The sequence below is a fragment of the Pangasianodon hypophthalmus genome, chromosome 6, assembly GCF_027358585.1.
Source record: "Pangasianodon hypophthalmus isolate fPanHyp1 chromosome 6, fPanHyp1.pri, whole genome shotgun sequence".
Lineage (NCBI taxonomy): Eukaryota > Metazoa > Chordata > Actinopteri > Siluriformes > Pangasiidae > Pangasianodon > Pangasianodon hypophthalmus.
In genome coordinates, this window is record NC_069715.1 from 23,169,569 (window position 1) to 23,192,150 (window position 22,582).

The 22,582-nt window shown below is 38.8% G+C and overlaps 1 protein-coding gene across 3 annotated transcripts in view; it reads left to right on the top strand.

Annotated features, from left to right (window-relative positions):
* Nucleotides 1–22,582, top strand: part of LOC113526468 (rho guanine nucleotide exchange factor 17) — a 121,156-nt gene that overhangs the window by 64,673 nt on the left and 33,901 nt on the right. For all 3 annotated transcript variants that reach the window (XM_026913525.3, XM_026913526.3, XM_026913527.3), the window contains 2 exons: nucleotides 15,911–15,988; nucleotides 19,908–20,090. In XM_026913525.3, the coding sequence (XP_026769326.3) occupies nucleotides 15,911–15,988; nucleotides 19,908–20,090 (261 nt within the window). The remainder of the gene's footprint in view (nucleotides 1–15,910; nucleotides 15,989–19,907; nucleotides 20,091–22,582) is intronic.

Sequence of the window (22,582 nt, forward strand, 5' to 3'; positions counted from 1 at the left end):
TGTGTAATGTTCTGCCAAATTTGAAACAACATCGCCAGAAATTGTTGCCATAAAATATTCAAACAGGGCCATTTTCAATATTGGACCTATCAGAGAACAGAATAATTTTTTTTTTAATTACACAAATTAAAATGTTTCCTATCTTTAGTCTCTGAGGAAATTTGCTGTTTTTGAGGAAACTTTCTTTTAAAATTTCATCAAACGTTACTTGATCAGCCAAGATGTATGCCAAGACGGGCTAATGTTGTCTAGTGGGAATAGTGACTTTTACAGCAATGCAAGATTAAAAAAAGAATAATTTAATATAACCATTTCTTAGTGTTTTTATGGTAGACGTGGTATTCTAGCAGTTACAGTACACTGCAAATATATATAGTAAATAATGCTACTGTGAGCTTGGTGCTAGCACAGACAGAAGCTATGTACACTCACCGTCCACTTTATTAGGAACACCTGTTCATTCATGCCATTATCCATTCAGCCAATCAGGTGGCAGCAGTGCAGTGCATACAGTCATGCAGATACAAGTCAAGAGCATCGGTTAATGTTCAGACATCAGAATGGAGGAAACTGTGATCTCAGTGACTGCTGAGATCTGCTGAGCTCCTCTAGAGTTTACACAAAATGGTGCGAAAATACACCACAAAAACGCAAATAACGCAAATAACAACTCTGTAGCGCAAATAACAACTCTGTATAACCGTGGTGAGCAGAAAAGCATCTCAGAACACGCAACACGTCAAACCTTGAGGCAGATGGGCTACAACAGCAGCAGACCACATCAGGTTCCACTCCTATCAGCCAAGAACAGGAATCTGAGGCTACAGTTGGGCTGGAAGTAGGCAGTTAAATGTTTATTGGAAAAGACATTTATTGGAAAAATGTTTATTGGAAAAACATTGCTTTGTCTTTTTCTAATCTTCACCTGTCTAGCTTGGCTCTTAACCTGTTATCTGTATATTGATCATTGACACTTAGTGAAGATCATAAGCTTACCATAGATTTACTGTTAATGTCTGCACCATGTCCAAATATGTTTATTGTCTTGATAAAACTCTGATGGAAAAGTTTCCATCAGTGGAAACTTTTCCATCAGAGTTTTATCAAGACAGAGTTTTATCAAGTCTCTAAGAGCTCCTGTTTTACTATTACAGACTAAAACATTATTTACAACTTACAGCATGAAGATTTTCAAGTCCTGAGGTAAAAAAAAAAAATTTGCCGCGAATTCCAAAATACACTCGTTTGGTCATTCATTCATCTCCAGTAACTGCTTTATCCTGGTGAGGGTCATGGTGGATCCAGGGTCTGTACCAGGAACCCTTGGCGTGAGATGAGAACACACCTCAGGTGGGGTGTCGGTCCATTGCAGGAGTTGTAAAGTTCTTTCTATCTAAAAATCTGTGGATTTCATAGCCAGTTTGGCGTAAAACCTCATGCGTATATGCAGTGGCTTGTGTTTTTGCCAAAAAAAGTTAAATAGAACCTCTTAATTCCATTGTCTCTGTACGTACATTGTCTTTTTCTCTAAGCAAATAGAGTATAAGGTCTTTTGTGTGAAGTATTGTTTGAAAAATAGCATTGTTGCCTCGGGTGATTGGTCTGTGGTTTGTGTCTGTGTTTGCTCTGAGAACGTTGAGAAAATCATTGATAAAGAGCATCATTCAAATCGTCTGCACCATGCTTTGGTTCTGAGCCTGCTGCCGCTATGGCAACCGGGATGAAAGGTATTTGCAGCTCATCATGACCTTTCAGAAAAGGCTTTCTGATCTAGCACACACACCCACACACACACACACACACACACACACACACACACACTGAGGTTGGGCTGGAGAGTGTTTCAAAACAGCCCTCAGCTGTTGTAAGGTTGAAATGATGATGTAATCGAAAGGGCATCGTAAGTCCAAAGCACATGTGGAGAGACTGGAACACACTATGTCGTTATGTAGAAAACTGTATTTTCATCATCCTTTATCACATCCTGTCTTTATTTATGTGCCTATAGTACTAATCACCTTTCAGTGTAAAGTGGGCGTGGTTAATCTTGGGCAAAGCCTGCATTACCATTACATTATCTAATCATAAGTGTGATGTCACTCATCCCTCCCACATGGCTTTCACCAAAACTATGTGCTATCACTTTAACATGGTATTTTGATAATTTTTATAATTTGCTAGGATCCCGATTCCCAATCTCGATTCTGTCCACGTGTACCGTTTTGTTTGGTTCTGCTTGAGTTTATGAGGCTGTCAATCAAACTTGCTCATTAGAATATTAAGACTTTAAGACTATATTTATGAATATTAAGACTTGTCCTGTCTTGATCGGCTCCATCCTGTGCTCTCCAGTTTCCTCAAATGGTCCTTATGTAAGAAATGAAACACTTGCAGGCATGCTGTTTTGTTGTAGTATAAGAGGAATAAAGCACTATGGGATGTGCTGTTACACATACATACAAAATACACACTTTTATTCAATTTATAGTTAGATTTAATGTTGTGGAATGCTGTGAGACGAGTTAGTTCCTGTTATCACTTATGTTATAGCGGTTGTAAACATGTGCGCCACACTAGCCTCTCTTTTCTTTCTCTTGAATTTAATAAGACAAAAACACAGCTTATCATGTTACACAGAAACCAGAAAACACAAGATCCTGGCAGAAAACTTTGTTACAATGTGATGATCCTGGAGACTTCTTCCATAATTGTTAAAAAAAAAAAAAAAAAAAAACTAAGCTTTATTTAAAATTTCTCAATGATTATATGTCTTTCTTATGTACTGTTTTGTTGTTGTTTTTTAAATTGTTTTAGATGTGTTTATTATTAGACTTAGATTTTGCGAAGAGTCCACCATACAGGTCCATGTTACTACAGAAAGAATAATGTATGAGAACAAGTGTGTTAATATAAACCTGTGATTTGAATTACAGTCAGCACTACTGTCATAGGTGCTGTTTTAGAAAATTACTCAACACCTTCTGATTTGAGAATTTAACAATAGTGTTTTTATGCCTCCTCCACCGACTGGTGGAAGCATTATGTTTTCAGCTTGTCTGTCTGTCCTAGATTCTCGTTACAGTCAAGAGTTGAACTCAAGAACAAGTGGTTGAATGTTTGTAGGATTTATATGGAATATAATCGTACCCGCCAGATGAACTGGCTAGATTTTGGAATTGATCCAAACAGGGTCAAGGTCAAAGGTCTGAAATAGTTTTTCTTCAATAGCTGTTTGAAGTATATTTTAAGGGTATTTTTGGCACACAAATTAGTAACAAGAAGGACTAGACTTGTTGGTGGTCGAGGCATCTCCATTGTTGCTGTTGGCGTTGAGTCCAAATTGTTCGAGGCATGTGGGACAACTCCCAGGACTCCTCAGTTGAAATTATTGGCGCGACGTGACGTTTCCATTTTTTTGCATTCTGTTTTGGGACGAGGGATGAAAGCGGCCCTTTTTTTTGAGTGAATAATATATTAGCACCCTGGTGGTAACATGATAATGTGTTGTATTCTCCTGATATGCGCTACAGCTAATATAGCCATGTGCAGCATGATATTACATTTACATATCAGGATGATTGCATAACGATTTTTTTCAGAGTTTACAATTTTTCTCATGGTTAAAAAAAAATTGTGAACACTTTCATTTCTAAGCTTTGTGTAAGCTTTTTCTGCTATGTCAAACTTTTGGGCTTGCATTATTGTAGAAATTTGATGATCCTTCATATTTTTCTAAAATAAGGCAGACCTTATTTTACAGAATAGAACAGACTTCATCATGAGAGATCATTTAGACACAACCTAAAATACTGTAAGACACATGCTTATTGTGCAGTGGTGCTTCCTTTCTCTGTGGTTTTGAAGTGAAGAATGAAAACAGCTTTTTTTTTTTTTTTTTTTTTTTTTTTAAAGCGATTTACGTATTAGTGCCCTGATAATAATGCTGTGGCCAAAAATAATTGCAGGAAGTTTAGAGGAAAATGGTATTAAAAAAAAAAAAAAAAAAAAAAAAAAAAGGAAGAATGGGTTAGAGAGAGGGGAGTATGTGATTTTTCTGTGAATGCCATATGTAATTTGGTATTCAGCCAAGGTTCCTATAGCTATGCATGAACAATTTGCTGTGTTAATAGCATGTGTATATTGCATTCATAGCATTCTATGTGCTGCTGAGTCACTGCAATGTGTTTTGCTCCTGTATTCATAAGCATGTGTGGGTGCTGCTTATGAATCACTGCTCCAATGTAGCCTCCCTTTAGCACAGATTATCATCAGGTTGCTGGAAAAACAGAGAGAATTGCCTGATCTGGCATCCATTGGTCGAGCCTGTAGTGTAATCAGAGTTCAGCTGCTCAGAGCCGCTGCTGCTGATCTGCTGCCTTTTATTAACGGCTGAGGAGAGAAGAGGAAGGCTGCATCTCTCCCTCTTTCCTTCTCTCTCTCCTTCTCTCTCTCTCTGTGACACTTGTTCTACCTGTATGAGGGACCAAGACCACAGATTAGCCATAGAGGAGGCTCGGAAAGGAAACACACACACTCCTTCCTTCAGATCTGGTGGAGGCTGAGGAAGTGATCCAGAACCAGAACACTGCTGTAGCATCGTTGGATTGTTGGGTTTGGCGCCTCGTCTTAAAAAAAAAGGAGGCTGGTGATTGGTGAGACGGGGACCCAGGGAGCGGCTCCCTGGGATGCTGCAGATGGTTCGGACCCTTGCGCAGTTCACCATCGCCCTGGATGAGATGCAGGAGAACGGGGACAGCCCCGGCGATGATGGTGGAGGAAGTGGAGGTGGAGGAAATGCTGGCCGAGGAGGAGGAGGAGGATCGGGAGCAGCCGGTGAAGAGTCCGACGGGAATAATGGGGTCACGATAAGCCCCCAGAACAACACCGAGGTACAGCTAAACGCTGTCTATCACTCCATCCTGTGTAGTCAAGGCTAGTGTTTATCAGCATTGCTGACCTGTTGTTGGTCACATGATCTTACTTTTACCTTGTGTCATCTCTCAGCTGTTGTTTTTTTACTCTTTGGTAAAGGAGGATTAGTGACGAGGAAGAAAAAACTGATAGATCAGCGGATAATGTTGTGCACTAGTGATCAGAAAGATGTTCTAAGAAGTTCAAATCTCTGGACTTTGAGCAAGTCACTTAACTATCTATGTCTTAACTTTATTCTAGATAAGTGTCTGCCAAATGAATAAGAAAGACAAAGAAAAATACACATATAGTCAAATTTGCCATTCTCCTGAGCATCAATTGCACAAATTCTTAGCATTCAGGGTCATATCAGGACTTGCATCTCGACTTTCTGACTTATTTTCTCTGCATTATGTCCCCACACTTAAGCTTGCATGTGAATTCAGTGCGATTAGTCATCCTTGTGTGCATGCCACCTTTCCAGAGCATAGACACGAGTGTGTACCTGTCAGCATGTGTTTACAACCCCACCCTACTCCGACACCCTTGTCTAAAGCCCTTTGCTCAGTTGTTTGTGCCTGCAATTCCAATGTAGAGCACTTCACATCCTAAACACTACTGTTTTTATGAAATGGTTCTGATGTGGTTTTGGTAGTTGTGATGTAAGAAATGCAATATATGTTGCAAGTATGAATAATTTTTTTTTTTTTTTTTTTTTGCATCATGAACACCTCACACCATTAAAACCTCACCCCTCTCCCTGCTTTCCATTAAGAAGCAGTCTTTCTAGGTCGGCATCATTTCTGGCCATTTCTTGAGAATTTTTGAAAGTGTCCAAGCTCAGAGAAAGTAATGCCATAATCATGTTTACTATTTAAGAGCGAGCATGAAAGTTTGAAAAATAGATTAGCTTTTGCTCTGGACACACTAAATTAATGAGGATCATAGTGTAAACTATGATAAACTTTTAAGCAATTGTCGGAATATAAAATGGTCTCGCCGCATGATTACCCACAACCCAGAATACTGATTGCAAGCATTCTTGCTAATGTGATTAATAGCTATTTAATTGGAGATTGTGGAGATCTTATAGAAGAAAAAACAGGAAGTTGAAATGGGAACATTGTCCATGCTGGATATACGATCTGCTCCACACAGCAGCAGCTGAGGAGGTATTCTTACCACTCAAACTGATAATCTGCACAAATGGGATTTACTCGTCAGTGTGTTGACGTAGGAAGTGGAACCAGCAAGAAGCGGAGATTGGATTTTGCTTTTCATTAAGCGCTCTGTGATTCTGTAACGCAGAGACATGTTCTCTTCCTCTCTACAATAGTTATCCTGATGCTACTTGGCTTTTCTTCCAATGCTTATCTTGCTTTAAACCTGAATATTATTTATATTATTAATAGCTGGAGGAGGAACTAAAGCATTTATTTTTAAAAAATGTACGAGATGATGAGAGTCTGAGGGAGATAGAAGTTATTTTTGTTCTTGCAGTTTTTCTTGTATTTTTTTCCTCATTCTTATCATTCTTTTAGTCACTCCTACTCCCTCTCAGTCCTTTCACCGTGTTCTCTGGACAAAAATAGCTGGCTGTCGTGTGACCAGCGTTAAGACAGTGTCATTAACTAAACGACCGAAGGCTCGTATCAGTTGGGTTTCAGGGAACATCTGATGGCATCATATTCGATTTCTCTTAAGACCTATTTTTTTTTTTTTTATTATTATTTACTAGACAATTTTGTCAAAATGTCTTACAAATGAGACAAAGCTGAGCAGTTCAAGGTGAAGGGTCTTCAAGGGGGCAACAGTGACGTTTCACTAATAAAAAGCGTTTTCTGTAAGAGTCACGTGGATCAAGAGTTGTGTTCAGGTCTATCATGTCTGTACACATGTGGTGAACTTTCATGGTTGAAATATGAGGTTGATTTTTTTTTTGTGTGTGTGTCATAAATTTATGTAAAATCAAGAAAATTTGAATATCTTTCACCAAAACTGTGTTGAAATGTATTTAATATATACATTTTTGCTTTAGAAGCATATACCTTCTGCCTATAGAGATCACATTATATAAATAAGGAGCCAGTTTAATGAACACATCTGTAAAAACAGTCAGTCTTGCCGAAAGATGATGTTTTAATTGATAACCTGCTAGCTAAGTTTGTTTTTCTGAAGCAGTGAATGACCAGGTTTTTGGATATGTTCCATAGCGAAATGGATATAAAGCTAATAGATTCAGTTAGCTGTGAATGGTCTCACATGAACACATGGAAACCGTAAAGAATGGGTTCCTTTTTGAGTCTGGCTCCTCTCAATGTTTCTTCCTCGCGTCTCAGGGAGTTTTTTTCCTCACCACCGTTGCCTCAGGCTTGCTCATTAGGGACATAAATCTATATGTGGATTTCTCTAAAGCTGCTTCATGACAGTGTCTACTGTTAAAAATGCTATACAAATAAAATTGAAGTTTGTAAATGATAAAAACATCAGCTGTCAAATTATTCATGATGCACTCTGATATAAGAGAGAACAGAGATCAATCAAGTCAAGCGACAATACGGCTCCTGTTCCTCAAGTGCCATGACTGATGTTTATTATTTTATAGCCATTTCATTTATTAGCTCTATTACATGCTAATTAAATCAATCGTTTTGTGTCTTTCAGTGGAGTCAGAAAATAGTCTTTTAAATGCAGTTTTCTTGCTTTTAACTTCTCAGAGTAACCGGACTTTAAAATGCTAGAACTTGTGGGTGAGATACTGTGTACAAAAGGGATACCTGTAGTTTCCAGAACAATTTTTATAAGATAAAATTAGATAAGATAAGATAATCCTTTATTCGTCCCCCAATGGGGAAATTTGCATTGTTACAGCAGCAGATATAAAGATATAAAAAATAAAAATATATATAAGTATAAAAAATATAAAAGAGACACACCAAGAATGCACAAAAACACAAACAGACAATAGTATTAAAGTGACAAAATAGTAGAAAAATTGACTATCTGAAGTCACCAAGCCACCAACATATGTTTTCAGTTATCCAGCTCACTGAATTGGTTCGTAGTGAATCAAATGGACTGGGATTGTCATTTTAGATGGATAAATTTGAAAACAGTGATGCAGCCCATTCGGTGACTTACTACTTCTAGGTGCTTTGTAATATTTGGGTGCGCATAGGGAAAGCACAGACACTTTTCAGTAGTGCAGAATTATAGATGAAACTTTTTATGTCTGACTGGGAGTTCATATTGATTTTATAATCTTTTAATTGATGGGAGGGTGACTGCCTCTGTCTCAGACCTGCACTTTCTTCCTGGATTTTTTCTTTTTTTTTCTTTTTTGCCTGGAGACAAATGACCAGCCTTGTTACGATCAATAATGGGTGTGAAAGAGTTTGAGTGAAATGGCCTAAAGGATGGAAATGGATACACATACTACATACATGCCCTTGTTTACGGCAGTGTCTGTGTTATGTAACATCAAGGAATAACAGAAAATTGACGAACAGTTCCAGGGAAAAGGCCGTCCCTCAGTACATTTTTTGCTCTCATAAACATCAATGGTATGATTAAGGGATGGAGCAGAGAAGGGAGGGGATGGAAGAGAGGTTCAGCGACCTTGGATCATGGGAATGAAAGGTTTTTTTGGCAGGCGGGAGCAACAGCATGGCTTCTTCTCTAGTGCTGTATCTAGGGACACTAGTCACAGAGACGAAAGGATGGAGTGACGACAGCAGGCTGCAAGCGAGTCGAGAGGAGGAGGGGTTGGAGAGATGCTGTCTGACCCAGGTGCTAGGCAACTAGCTTCGTATATTCCCAAATCGCTCTCTTTTCTCTGCTGTCTGCCATCACTTTTTTTTTTAATCAGATCTTAAATATACTTTGCCATAGTTTTTGTATGTTCTATGTATAAATGTAATAGTAAGACAATAATGTCAATAATTTGCCTGAATTTTGTCCAAGAGCAGATTCCTGTTGAGGTTTTCATGTCTTTTAATTAAACGACTCTATTTTATACAGCCGGGGTCCTGGCTTCATGCAAATTGGAGAATTGTGAAATTATTTGACACCTGTTGCTGGTGATCGACGCAGCAGACGGTTTAAAAGTGTTTGTGCATGTGGGTGCACTTTATTGGAGCTGTAAAGGTTGTAAAAGTTGGCAGAAGTACTAAGAATCGCTGGATCACTCTGCTTCCCCAAAACCTCCAGCAGAGCACACTTAAGAAGGAAATGAGATCTCTCCAAGGTCTTCATAAGAGAACCAGACACCGGCTTCACCATGCCAACAAAAACCCATCAAAGACAGCAGGCGAAGAGCCACGTTCAGTATCTTGCTGGGCTTTGCTGAATGAGTCACGGTCTGATGGGGTCAAGAGGACACAGTGCTTCTTAACACAGCCAACTGTGCTGATTTCTGATTTTCAAGCCTAAATAATGTGTCAGTGGTGATTAAGAGTTTGAGGATTGGCAATTAACATTATGGGCTCCAGCAGGAGGCCTGGATCAGGGTAATTACACTGTGCAATTAACAGGATCCATTTAGTGGCGTTAACCTTTGACTCTGGGCAGTAAGTTGCTACTAGAAGCAGGTGACAGAAACTTGTTTGAAATTTGTCCCCCTTTTCGAATTCTATAAGTCACTGATAAGGAGTGATTCTTCTTGGTCAGGCTCTGAGCAGGTTAAGTAATGGGAAGCCAACGGTATTCATATATTTCAAGTGCATTGCAGGATGTGTATCTAATAGGAGTGGGCAGTATAACATAAACATCATATAATCATTTCTTCAATACACAATGTGCATCACGATATACACACTCACTGTCCACTTTATTAGGAACACCCATACATCTGCACATTCATGCAGTTATCTAATCAGCCAATCATGTGGCAGCATCTCAATGCAGTCTTTTGCACTGATCTTTCTCATCAACGTGGCATTTCGGCCCGCACTACTGCCGCTCAGTGAATGTTTTGTTATGTTTTAGCACCATTCTGTTAAAAAGTCTAAAGATTCTTATGTATGAAAATCCCTGGAGATCAGCAGTCTCTGAAATACTCACCAAACACCCGGACACCAATAACCATGTGACTGAGATCACATTTTCCCCCATTCTGTTATTCTGTTATGTATACATTAACTGAAGCTCTTGACTTTTATCTGCATGATTTTATGTAATACACTGCTGCCATATGATTGGCTGATTGGATAGTTGCATGAATGAGCAGGTGTAGAGGTCACTAATAAAGTGATGGGTGAGTGTATTAATAAGGCCTTATTTATACACAAGCTTTAAGAGCCAACTGAAATCATATTTCTTTCTTATTTTAGAAAGTTTGTGTTGGCTGAAAGAGAGCCAGTGTTTTAGGCCATGGTTTAACACAATTATATACACTAAAGACACTTTCACACCTATTAATCCATTAGCGGAGTCCAAATCAGAGCAAAATCGATACTTTTGGTTCATTTGCTACTTGGCTGGTTTAATTTCACACTGCACATATTTAAACAAACCAAAAAGTGAAAAAAAAAAGCCTTGGCTGAGGGGAAAACAGTTTCATTTATTGATCAGAAATATGGCCACAGAAAAAGATAAACAACTCTTTACCAAGTACATATAATAATAATAATTTTTTTTAAAAAATTACCCAAGCATTGAGAACACAGAGCAGGCTCTCAGTAAATTATTAGATAATTATTTCAATAAAAAAACTAAATAAATCGCATCTGCTGTTTAATTTCTCTTTCTGCTGTGCTATAGCTCTGTGCTTTGGCTCAGTTCATGCCTCACTGCACTGTTTGGAGCTCTCATCTATAAAACAAAAATGCTGCAACCCAAAATACACTGCGTGCTTGTTTCACTGATTAAATTGCTTTCTCAGTGCAATTGAACCACACTGGATTTTGATTGGAAATGGACTGAGAGAACGTCGGTCAGACAGTCTCGATGCCGTTCTTTTGTTCCACACCCGAGTGTGAATGCTGTGTTCCCAGCTGCTGTAATGAACCACACCAAAGAGGTGTGGAAACACACCAGGGTTCAATTCAAATGGACTAAACGTTGTATATGTGGAAACGCCCTAAGAGGGTTTTTTTTTTTTGTCTGTCATCTCTCCTGTTGCTTCCCAATTGTTCTTGCCTCTCGTCCTTATTCTACACTTCTCAGATCACTGCTCAGCTTACAGGGTCGTGGAAATGAAGGGTCTAGCAGTTTAACAAGGTTGCAAGTTCAAATCCAAGGGCCACCTTTGGGTCCTTGAACAACACTTTAAAGGTTCAGTTGCTTAGCTTGGCGCTTGGACTGGTTGTTAATCACTTACTCATTCTGAATAAGTCTGCTAAGTGAATAAATAAAAGTGTAAAATAAAAGTGTAAATGAATCAAGGGGAAGTAAAGTGTTGTTTTTTTTTTTTGTTTTGTTTTTTTTTTTTTAATATCAAGTTCTGCATTTGAGACATTACTCTGGGCACCATGTTTCAGATTATGTCCAGGACCGGAAAAAAAGAAAAGTACTAGTATTAGTATTCCACTTGGATGGAAGGGGGAAAAAAGATCTGTAATCTGAATACAGTAATGTATTATTTGTAAAAACATTTTTTACAAAAGGAAAAGTGTAATAGTTTACAAATTACAGGAGCTTTACAAAGGATGGGAAGCCATCAGAATAAAGTAACTAGAAATGACTTATTTACATCCATCAATTTGGGACATAGCCATAGGCACTGTTTTGACATACGATTTAGTTTAATAGTATACAATTTGTGATATGGCATGTCTTTGTTTACAGAGGCGTCTCCAGAATTGGGGGTGCCACATATTATTATAGCGTAGTTGATTAGAATTACAGTGCATAGTCAGGCCATCCAAGGGACTCTTGGAAACATAATTTAGGATTTTTTTTTAAATTATTTGACATTCAATGGCCACAACTTTCAAGACACACTTCCATACATAAGTGACATTGCTTAGTGCTAGTATGTGAGGTTTCCTCATTTGTTCTTGTGTTGAAGAATGAAAGCATGTGAAGATGTGTGCATGTATTTAAGCAAATGACCAACATTCAAACCTTGTTAGCTACATTAGCTTTGCAACTCCAGTGCAAAACTAAAGGAGCGAACATGGGACAGCAAATATATCTTGGTTGGTTGATTGCTTTTGGGTTTCCTTTAAATCACTGCATTCTGTCAGCAGAGTAGAATATATTTAATGGACCGTAATCAAGACAATAATATATTACCTATATTTTTGAGCAGAATATTTCGATGGTGTATGCCTGTTCCATGTGTAAGTGAATTTCCTGAGGTTTCACCTAGCTTGATCATGGGTCATTGCAGTGTGGCCAGGACTAATTAGCCCGGATCGGATGGCATTATCGCCAACATTCGGCAGGCTGTGTTGATACCAGCTCTCTTACCTTGCAGTGATTTTAAAGAGTATTTAAGATCTCACTTGTTCTGGTCTTGAAAAATTAATGACCCTTTGAGTTTAGAAGATGTTTAAATCTGCTGTATGCATATTTAAAATCCATGAAGCCACTGTGGATTTCACTGTGCACAAGTGATCTATCCATCTTTTTCTTGCTGTTCTTGGCAATTTCATCCATTTCTCTCAACTGCTTAGGCCTCTGCTCTTTCTTTATTTCTGTCCTTCCTTGAACAGCTCCCTCGCCTGTGTTCACATGAGGCACCGCCAGCCTCAGCTTATTAAGGGATACAAAAATATCTCTCGTTTCTCTTTTCCAAGCTGTTCTCTTGCTCCTCTAGGTCACACAATGTGACCTGCTGTTTTCCAGAAACCCATTTGGACTACACATCTGTGGAATATGATTGCTTTGTAATTACAGCCCGTATATTACATCAGGGCCTATTATGTGCATAAGTAATATAAGCGTACAAAGCGCCTTGTGAACTTGCATAAGCCGGGCAAGTAGTGCTTCCATGGCATGTGTCGACAAGTCAGATTTAACATTTTTAAGCCGTTTATGTGGCGTGTCCAGCATACAATTCCTTGTCTAAGTCTTAATATAGAAATGATAAACACTGCAGAGGGTGGTGAGGACCACTCAGAGGATCACCGGCACACAACTCGCAACACTACAGGACTTTTTACTGTACACGCTGTCTCAGTAAAGCAGCCCGGCTCTGAAAAGACCTCAGTCATCCAACACATCATCTATTCTCCCTCCTCTCATCAGGAAGAAGTTACAGATCTTTCAGCACTTGGACCACAAGATTCAATGACCCGAATACCCTCATTATGAACATTGAAAGCATTTAAAACACAAATCTGTTGTTCCTGTTCTGCATTATTGGACACGTTCTACATTGCACATACTTTTCTACTTTCCCCCTTAAGGTTTTACGGTGTAAGTCTTCTGTGGATGCTGTAGGAAAAGGTGAGGTTGTCTCTCATCGTTTTGAATGTTGGATGAGTGTTGGTCTTTGGGCTGTGAATATGCCTGGATTATTTTGTGTAGCCTTGACATGGAAGTAGGAATTTCATTGTACTTTCTGTGCACATGATAATAAAGAGCTTTGGCTTGTATTAGAACAAGTGCATTAATATAATTATGTTAGGACCTCTCAGAGTCTAGTACCAATTCCCAGCTTTTCTACTTTACTTTTCCTCCCTATTTTTATTACCTTAAAACTTCAACAATTAAACATACACAATATCCTATTTATATCAAATGTAGTCTTAGTCAAGAGATGTTCAGTGTGTGATGTTTCCTTTTTATAGGCTAACTGCATGTGTACAGCACACACTTGCCTCAAACAATGCTGAGTTTTTCAGGAAATTACAAATAGACTGATACTGATATCTATAAAAATGGGTAAGAAGTTGTTGCTGAGGTTAAAAAAAAAATTATCAGCCATTTTGTAGCCAAATCACTTTTTTCCTCAACACATGGTGTTATTGCACACAATCGTCAGACTCAGTGAGGAGGTCTGGCTTTTTGATTGTTAAATGCTTCAGAGGTGAGTGTGTGGTGATTTCAGTATGGTGTATGCACTGTAAGCTATAAACATGTTAGCTACATTTGCAGTGTAGCTACAGTGAAAAACATGGCACACTAAATACAAACGTTTAATACATTCGGGCTAAAGTGGAAAATCTCTCTCTCTCTCTTTCTCTCTCTCTGATGTAAATGTAAATGCTGGGTCGTGCTCAATCACATCTCGTTTTAGGGAACAGGCAGATTTTTGGCTCTGTGTGGAGATATGACTGCATAAACAGGAAACTCTTATTTTGATTAGAGACAAGCCAGTTCACATCATTGCAAAATTTGTATGTTTGAGACTTGGCGACTTTGTTACATGGGGAGGCATAAACAGTGTGGTTTAATCATGCACGGTGTGTCTGGATCGGTATATTATTTAAACAACTGGATGATAACATTATATATATATATATATATATATATATATATATATATATATATATATATATATATATAGTATATATAACATCCTTTGCTTCTCATTGGCTGGCAGGTGTCCTTTATTTTTATTTTTATTTTTCGTACTGACTTTGAAAAATAAAACTAGCGTCACTAACGTCAAGCTGCTCAAATGTTCCAGATCACTGTTCCCGTCATGGCGTAACCATTTTGGAACGCAATGATGAGAAGCGTAAATAATGGTTTAGACCAGAGCTATATTCAGTTTGCTACTGCAATTAAATTACTCGTTTTAATTCCACATAAAAGAATGAGATAATGCCCACTGAGACGTAACCACAGTAATGGTAGTATGACTGTAGTCTTATCATGTTGCATATTATTTAGTTACGAGTAGTTTCTTAGCTAGTTAATAGCCAGCTACTGACAACATGCTTACAACATGAGGCCAGTTGTAGCTCAGTGGTTAAGACACTGGTCTACTGATCAGAAGGTTGTGAGTTCAAGTCCCAGCACTGCTAACCTGCCACTGCTGGACCCCCAAGCAAGGCCCTTAACCTTCAACTGCTCTGTTGTATGAATGAGACAAATGTAAGCTCTGGATAAGGGCGTCTGCCAAATGCCATAAATATAATATAAATATTATAAAAGAACCCTTGAGGATCCTATTGATGTTACAGCGCTAAGCTAGCTAAGTTCTTATTGCAGTAACTGCCTTTGTGTAGTTAATACATTTAATACTATATATCCTAAAGTACGTAATAGTAGCTAACTTCCTGTATAGTTATTTATATTTGATGATCCCCTGATGTAACATTAGCTCTCTATATTTAATACTTTGTTTTTAGCTAATATACTGTTATAAAAAATTCTCACTGTCACGCTAGCTGGCAGATACTAGCTAGCTATGCATTTTTAATAATGAAAAATATATTTCATTTTATTTTTAAAATCTGGATAAGATAGGGGGGAAAAAATATAGACATGTTCCAAAAAAAATTTTAGGGTCACTTATACCTATTTTCTAATTCTAGAGTATTTGAATTGAATGCCTTTGAAGTTTAACCACATATGTTAATGCAGATTGTTAAAAAAGTTTGACTGGCAGTTTTTTTTTTTTTCTTTCCAAAAATTGCAGCTTAAAATAAAGAGCCAAAAGGTTTCTAAGTGGTTACTGAAGTTAAGGTTAGGGCTAGTTTTAGGTGTAGGCATAGCATTAATTAGCTGCATTAATAATTATGTCAGTGGAAGGTCTTCACAGGAATAGTGATAGGGATAGACTTTATATTATACACTTATATACATACATACTATATACATAGAAGAGAAATGATTTATAATCGCACTATCCAGCGTCACCCAGATGAGGATGGTTCCCTTTTGAGTCTGGTTCCTCTCAAGCTTTCTTCCTCTTGTCGTCTCAGGGAGTTTTTCCATGCCACCATCACCTCTGGCTTGCTCATTGGTGATAAATAAAAATTTTATATGTGGATTTCTGTGAAGCTGCTTTGTGACAATGTCCACTGTTAAATGTGCTATACAAATAAAATGTGTGTGTGTGTGTTGATTTGATGTCTCACTGTATTGTGTCTCTCTGCAGGACATGAGAAGACATGTCATGATGACTCTACTGGACACTGAACAGTCATATGTGGACTCTCTGAGAACGCTGATTCAGGTACAGTCGCTCTTTACAGCATCTCTCTCTCTCTCTCTCTCTCTCTCTCTCTCTATCTCTTTATATGTCTCTCTCCATCTCTCCATTTCTGTATCTCTCCTTCTGTTGTTTATCCCTCCTGTTGGATGTCACAAGGACGTTAGTTGCACTCTTTGACACTCCATGTTATATAACAGTTCACTTCAATAAAGCTGTTAGTTCTGTGTGTGTGTGTGTGTGTTAGAGAGAGAGAGAGAGTGATAAAGAAAGCCGCCAGTCCAGGCTGAGGTGTTCCCGACCCACAGGCTCTTTCAGCGTGTGTGTATCACTGTCCCGTCACCATGACTACGCCAGGTTTGGCCCTAGATGCTGCGGCAGTAAAACGGTTCCCATCAGTGCACAATTGCACCAGCTATTAATGGCCTCATTCTGTTTATCAGCTCTAAATCAGCCTTGTGCACAACGTCACTCAGCTTAAACACTGAATAGAGCTCACGTGGAGAGACAGGCGCTCACGCCGCTCTCAGCAAGGCCAGTTACAAAGGAAAAACGAATAATTTTGTTATGATAGGTTTTTGTTTAACTGTTTGCATTGGGCAGACGTTTTTGTCCAGAACAACCTATTCATGCATGCATTCATTTTCCTTTTGCTTCTCCTGGCGTGGGGTCATGATGTCAAGTCCAGACTTTTATATCCCTGGCAACAGATTCCAGCTCCTCCTGGGGGATCCCCAGACATTCCCAACCTAACAGTGATATATAATATCTCCAGCGGGTCCTGGGTCTGTATTGTCTCAATCCAGTGGGACATGCCTGATAAAGCTCTAGCGGGAGCCAGCCAGGGGGCACTTTATAAAGTGCCCAAAGCCACCTTAACTGCTCCTTGGACGAGCAGCGGCTATACTCCAAGGCTGTCCTGTATTCAACAAGGCAAAATACACAGTTCTAGCCCAGAAAACTTGTGATTTTAATAATAAAAATTAATCACTGTAGAATAATAATAATGATGACTTCTGACTCTTTTCCAAATAGCTAGTCTGCTAACTAACTGCTAGTAAACTTGCGTGAACCCAGGTTCTATCCATGATTCAAGCTACAAAGCTTTATTTGTCACATGCACATTTATAGCTGGTACAAAGGTCCAGTTAAATGAGATGCGGTAACTCCGAAGATGTGCGTAACAAACAATAGACTATACATTCAATATACAATGGTAAGGTAAGGTGAATGTATGAGCTGTACACTGGTGGTGTGAGTGTGGGTTGGTGTTATGAGATGAAGTAGTGATCAGGAGTTCAGGGTTCTGATGTCTTGGGGGAAGAAGCTCCTCCTAAGCTTGTCAGTTCTGGCCATGTGATTGTGGAGGCGCTTTCCATACTGGAGCCATCCTGAACTCGGGATGGTTACTGTATGAGTGCAGTTTCTGTGCATGTGGATTGGCGACTGGAAATTGCCCCTAGGTGTGAATGAGTGTGTGATTGTGTTTTTGCATGGTACTACGTAATGGACTAGTGTTTGCATGGAACTTTGTGATGGACTAGTGTTTGCATGGTACCCTGTGATGGACTAGTGTTTGCATGGTACTCTGTAATGGACTAGTGTTTGCATGGTACTCCGTAATGGACTAGTGTTTGCATGGAACTTTGTGATGGACTAGTGTTTGCATGGAACCCTGTGGTGGACTAGTGTTTGCATGGAACCCTGTGATGGACTAGTGTTTGCATGGAACCCTGTGATGGACTAGTGCACATTCAGTGTGTATTCTCACACCCATTGTTCCAAGGATGAAAGGCTTTATTGGAGGAAATGCTTTAATCCCCCCTCATCATTCTATAATTTTGTGTGTTTTACATTTTTGGAAATATTTGTGATAGAGAAGATCCAGAGGACAATGGTTAGGACTGCAGTGCCGTCCTCTGCTCTGTGAGGTGGTACTTTTTGTTAAACTGTGGCTCAGATGGGTCTTATCATTTCCCAATGCATCAAGGAAGGCATTTTCTGTAATCACAGCCTCTGCCTGACTGATGTTGCACATCTGTCCCATGCTGCTTTTATCAAAACTGTAATTCAGTAAGTTAACTAATGAGTAAAAGATGACCAAGTGAACAAACGCAACCTTAGCCAGAGAAATCTAAAAATGTTAGCAAAAGCTATCCTAGCGTGTGAAAGCTAATCTACCGAAAACATGCGTCAAAACTCTTCTCCCTGGTGGAATAAACTTCCCCTGGATGTCCAAACTCTTTGATTCATTGGTCAGAAATCCAGCAATGAAAAAATGTAAACAAACATTTACATCCAAGTGCACACAGAAATCACAAAAATCACCCGAGCACAGAGAAGCCAGAGCCCCCTGCTAAATAAATGATTAGATAATAATAGAAATAACTTGCTTAAAACATTTTGTGTGTCACTTTTTTTTTTTCAGTCCAAATATCCAAAACGCATGGCATTCCTGCAGCACTACAGCTCTGTCCTTTGGCTCAGTTTGTGCCTAGCATCTCAATTTAGCAACGCATATCTACATAAAAAATCTACACAACCCAAATTACCCAGAGAGCATTGGTGTATTAGAGTGAAGATATGTTTTCTACAGAGATGAAAAAGAACTTTTCTAAGACGATCTGGGTAAGAGCCTCTGCTAAATGCTGTAAATGTACAAAACAAAAACAAACTGGTGAGCAAAAACTCACTTAGCGAGTGAAAGCCAACTAGTGACGGAATACTAAACTAGTAAACAAATGATAACAGAGTGAAAGTTAAAGCTATGAATAAAAGCTAAGTACTTGTCATTTGGGACAAGGCTAACTATCAAAAGCAAATTAGTCAGTGAAAGCATACTCAGCTTGTGGAAACTAATTAGTGAGCAAATATTAACCTGCTGAGAAAAAGCTAGCAAGTGAAATGTAACCTAGTTCACAAAAGCAAAGCTAACCTAGCAAGTATAAGGAAAGTTTGCACAAAAGAAAACTAGCAAACAAAATAGCAATCAAAAGCAAACATACTGTATCGTGCATAACTAAATATGATAATCCCATAATTAATCTGGTTATTTGGAATATGTATGGTAGAACAGTTGTGCTTGTGTCGTTGCATTTAATTCTGATTGAGTGGGACAGAAATATGTCAATCATGTCTTAGTAGATGCTTTATCATGTAAGGAACTCTGAAGAGGGAGAATAGAAATTAATAAGTAAGACAATACAAAATCTTTTTTAAAAAGGGAAAAAAATTGTTGGGGGGAAGACAAAATAAAATATTCTGCCTTCTACATTATTTGCTGGAAGTTTAATATAACACTTACATTTGATATCAGAAAAATAATTTTAATATTTTACACTATAATTCCTGGGATTTTATCACACATTTTATCGACTGTATGCATTTCCTGCTTTCATCAGGTTTATGAATTTGAAAAACAAGTAATACATGTTTAATGAGGAAACACTGCAGTATTTATGAAACACTGCATTATTTATTATCCATACAGGCTCGTACCAGAAACCCCCCAGAGTCTAGTTTTACAGCGAAGCTGAAATGTATTGATCCGGTTTTATGATCAATAAAGCTTTAAAATGATCGCCTGCAACTTTAGTCAAACATGTTTGTAGGGTATTGCTTATTCATAATGAAACTCTTACTCACAAGTAGGCATGTTTTAATAATCATTTATATTAGATATTATATCAGTGTACATATCTGAGCATGTTGTCACCAAATGTGTGGTTCATTTGTGACGAGGCTGTTTGTGGCAGCATCCTTTTACTCTTGTAGCTCTTACACTAAAGTTCTCATATTTTTTAGTTCCTGTTTGTCATGTTTTGATTTGTATTTAAAAAAAAAAATTATATATGAGCTGGTATTACTAATAAGTGACTCCACAGACTATAGATATGGCTGTGGTACTTATGGTAACTGGTGCAACTTGTGTGGAATCTTGCAGAGCTACATGAAGCCACTGAAGCAGGCGGAGAACTCGCCGCTCTGCGATCCGTCTCTGGTGGACGAGATGTTCTACCAGATCCCTGAAATCCTGGAGCACCACGAGCTTTTCCTGGAGCAGGTGATCAGCTGTGTTAATGACTGGCATGAGCGCCAGACCATCGGCGACCTCCTCGTCCTGTCGGTGAGTACGGGACACTCTCCTATGCGAGGTTTTGTAATCGCCACTTGTTTTGGAGTGTATGTTGTTTGTTGTTGTTTCTTCGTCCCTGGGAGGAGGGGCATCTTAAAGGTTGGTTGAGGCGTGTGATGCTCAGGTCATCATGCTAACTATGCATTAGCTAAAATTATAGCAGTGGGGATTACATGTGAAATGGACGCTGAGGTAAAATTCTGCAATCAGGAAGAAAAATGCAAAAGAGCTACTCACGAAAACGTTTTGAGAGGCAGGTTGCTTTTAGTCATTGGTAATCAAGCATTAATGTTACTCAGAACACTGGCTGTTCTGCTGAAGTGTATTCGTATACAGTGTTTTAACTGTAATGGACTTTTTAGGGCTTGAGCATAAGTATTAACAAATGTTATAGAAATATTGAGGCAACTATTTCTCCTCTGTAGAGTCCTCAATCCTAGTCATGTCTTGTGTACACTCTCATTCTCTTACTAGCTTATATCTCAGCTTTTCTATTACAACATTTCTATTAAAAAGGATTGCAATTACAATTTAAATTCTGCAGCCAAACAGTAATATATTCCCAATTTCAATTCTGCAGCCAACATATTCCCAAATCAATAGCAGACACCTCTATGTTTAGTCTATCATTTAAGCCTGCGTTATTGATGGCCATCCACACTTTGCCTGATCTGTATGTATTTTAATTTACCATGTGTCCACCATTTATGCTGCCATCTCCACTAATTCTAAGCAGAAGATCCAGCTTTTGTTTGGTGCATATGTTTAAATGTCATGCAGTACACTGTGGTGTGATGCACCTCAGTGCTGTAACTATTGCACTTGCTTCTGTATCCCACCTTGTGTTGCACTACACACGTTGGCTGAGGCACAGTCTGACTGTCAGCAGAATAATTTTTCATTCGTGTGAATGGATGACAGATAATATTTTTGAATCAGGAACATGCAGGTTTGTGGAAACAATGACGAAACTGAGAAAATACAGTGCCTTGCCAAGCTGTCGTATACTTCTCCTGTTAGCACAGTGCTAGTGATGACAAGATGAAGCTTCATAAAACGCTGAAGTGTTTCTTGAGGCCTCAAGTGCTCAGTAGAGGCCCATAGTGGTAAATATACCTGAGCAGAGATATCTTTATGTATATTGATAGATGTTATAAAGCTATTAGTTGCCCATAATTTGTGTTTATACACTGTATGGCCAAAGGTATGTGGACACCTGACCATCGCACCCATATGCCACAAAGTTGAAAGCCCACAATTGTCTAGAATGGCTTTGTATGCTGTAGCATGAAGTTTTCCTTCACTGGAACTAGGAGACCTCGTCCAAACATGTTCCAGCATGACAATGCCTTTGTGCACAATGCGAGCTCGTGGTTTGCCAAGGTTGGCGTGGAAGATCTCGAGTGATCTGCACAGATCCCTGACCTCACCCCCACTGAACACCTTTGGGATGAACTGGAATGCTAACAGTGCACCAATCCTTCTCACCTGACATCAGTGCCTGACCTCACTAATGCTCATGTTGCTGAACAGCCATGTTCCAAAATTTAATGGAAAGCATTCCCAGAAGAGTAGAGGTTATTATAACAGCAAAGGGGGGAATAATCTGGAATGGGATGTTCAACAAGCACATATGGGTGTGATGGTCAGGGGTCCACATACTTTTGGTCATAGAGTGTAGGTTAAGAATAGTGTGCTTCACCTGCAGTGTTTCTTTAAATGGCCAGTGAATGGGGCTTTGAGATTGAAAATGCATGTATATATTGTCAGAGTATAGAGTACTCGAAATCCACCAGTGATTGCTTTTATCAAAGGGCTTCAGTGTCATCATTGATGGCGTGATTACAGGAAAACAACACAAGCTTCAATACAGAGCTTCACCTAAAAGCATTCTAGGTTCTTTGAAGCTCCAGTACCCAGCATAAAATCACTACACAACATACACGATATGTTACCACATAAATAAACACACTAGCATAGCCTGAAATAATATCTTTTATGTGCAGTGTGACACCATGAGAACACCATGGCCAATGACTTCATCACTCTTCTGACACTAGCACATCTTCCTTGGTTGATGGGAATATAACTTTTAGAGAAGAGAATCTGCATTTCATTGGCTTTGTACTCTGCTCAGTGACAAAGTTTAATCTAATCTAAAAAATTCACATGAAAGGTAATTACAGTTGTCCAATATGGCTCCCTCCCCACCCCAAGGTTACAGAATTCAGCTAAACAGTGGAGTTTTTTCCTGTTTTGTTCATGATTACAGTGAGTCATACTGTGTCCTAAACCACACCAGCAACTCTGTGTGTGATCTGAATGCAGTTTAAGGCATATCTCTACTGTGAATGGGATGTGAGATGCACTTAATCTATATATTAGCTACACAACTAAAGAAGTAAATGACAAGTTCTGGCTGATTGACTACATCAGTGATAAGGGAATGGTAATATACATTTTATTTTCACCGAGCCATTCCT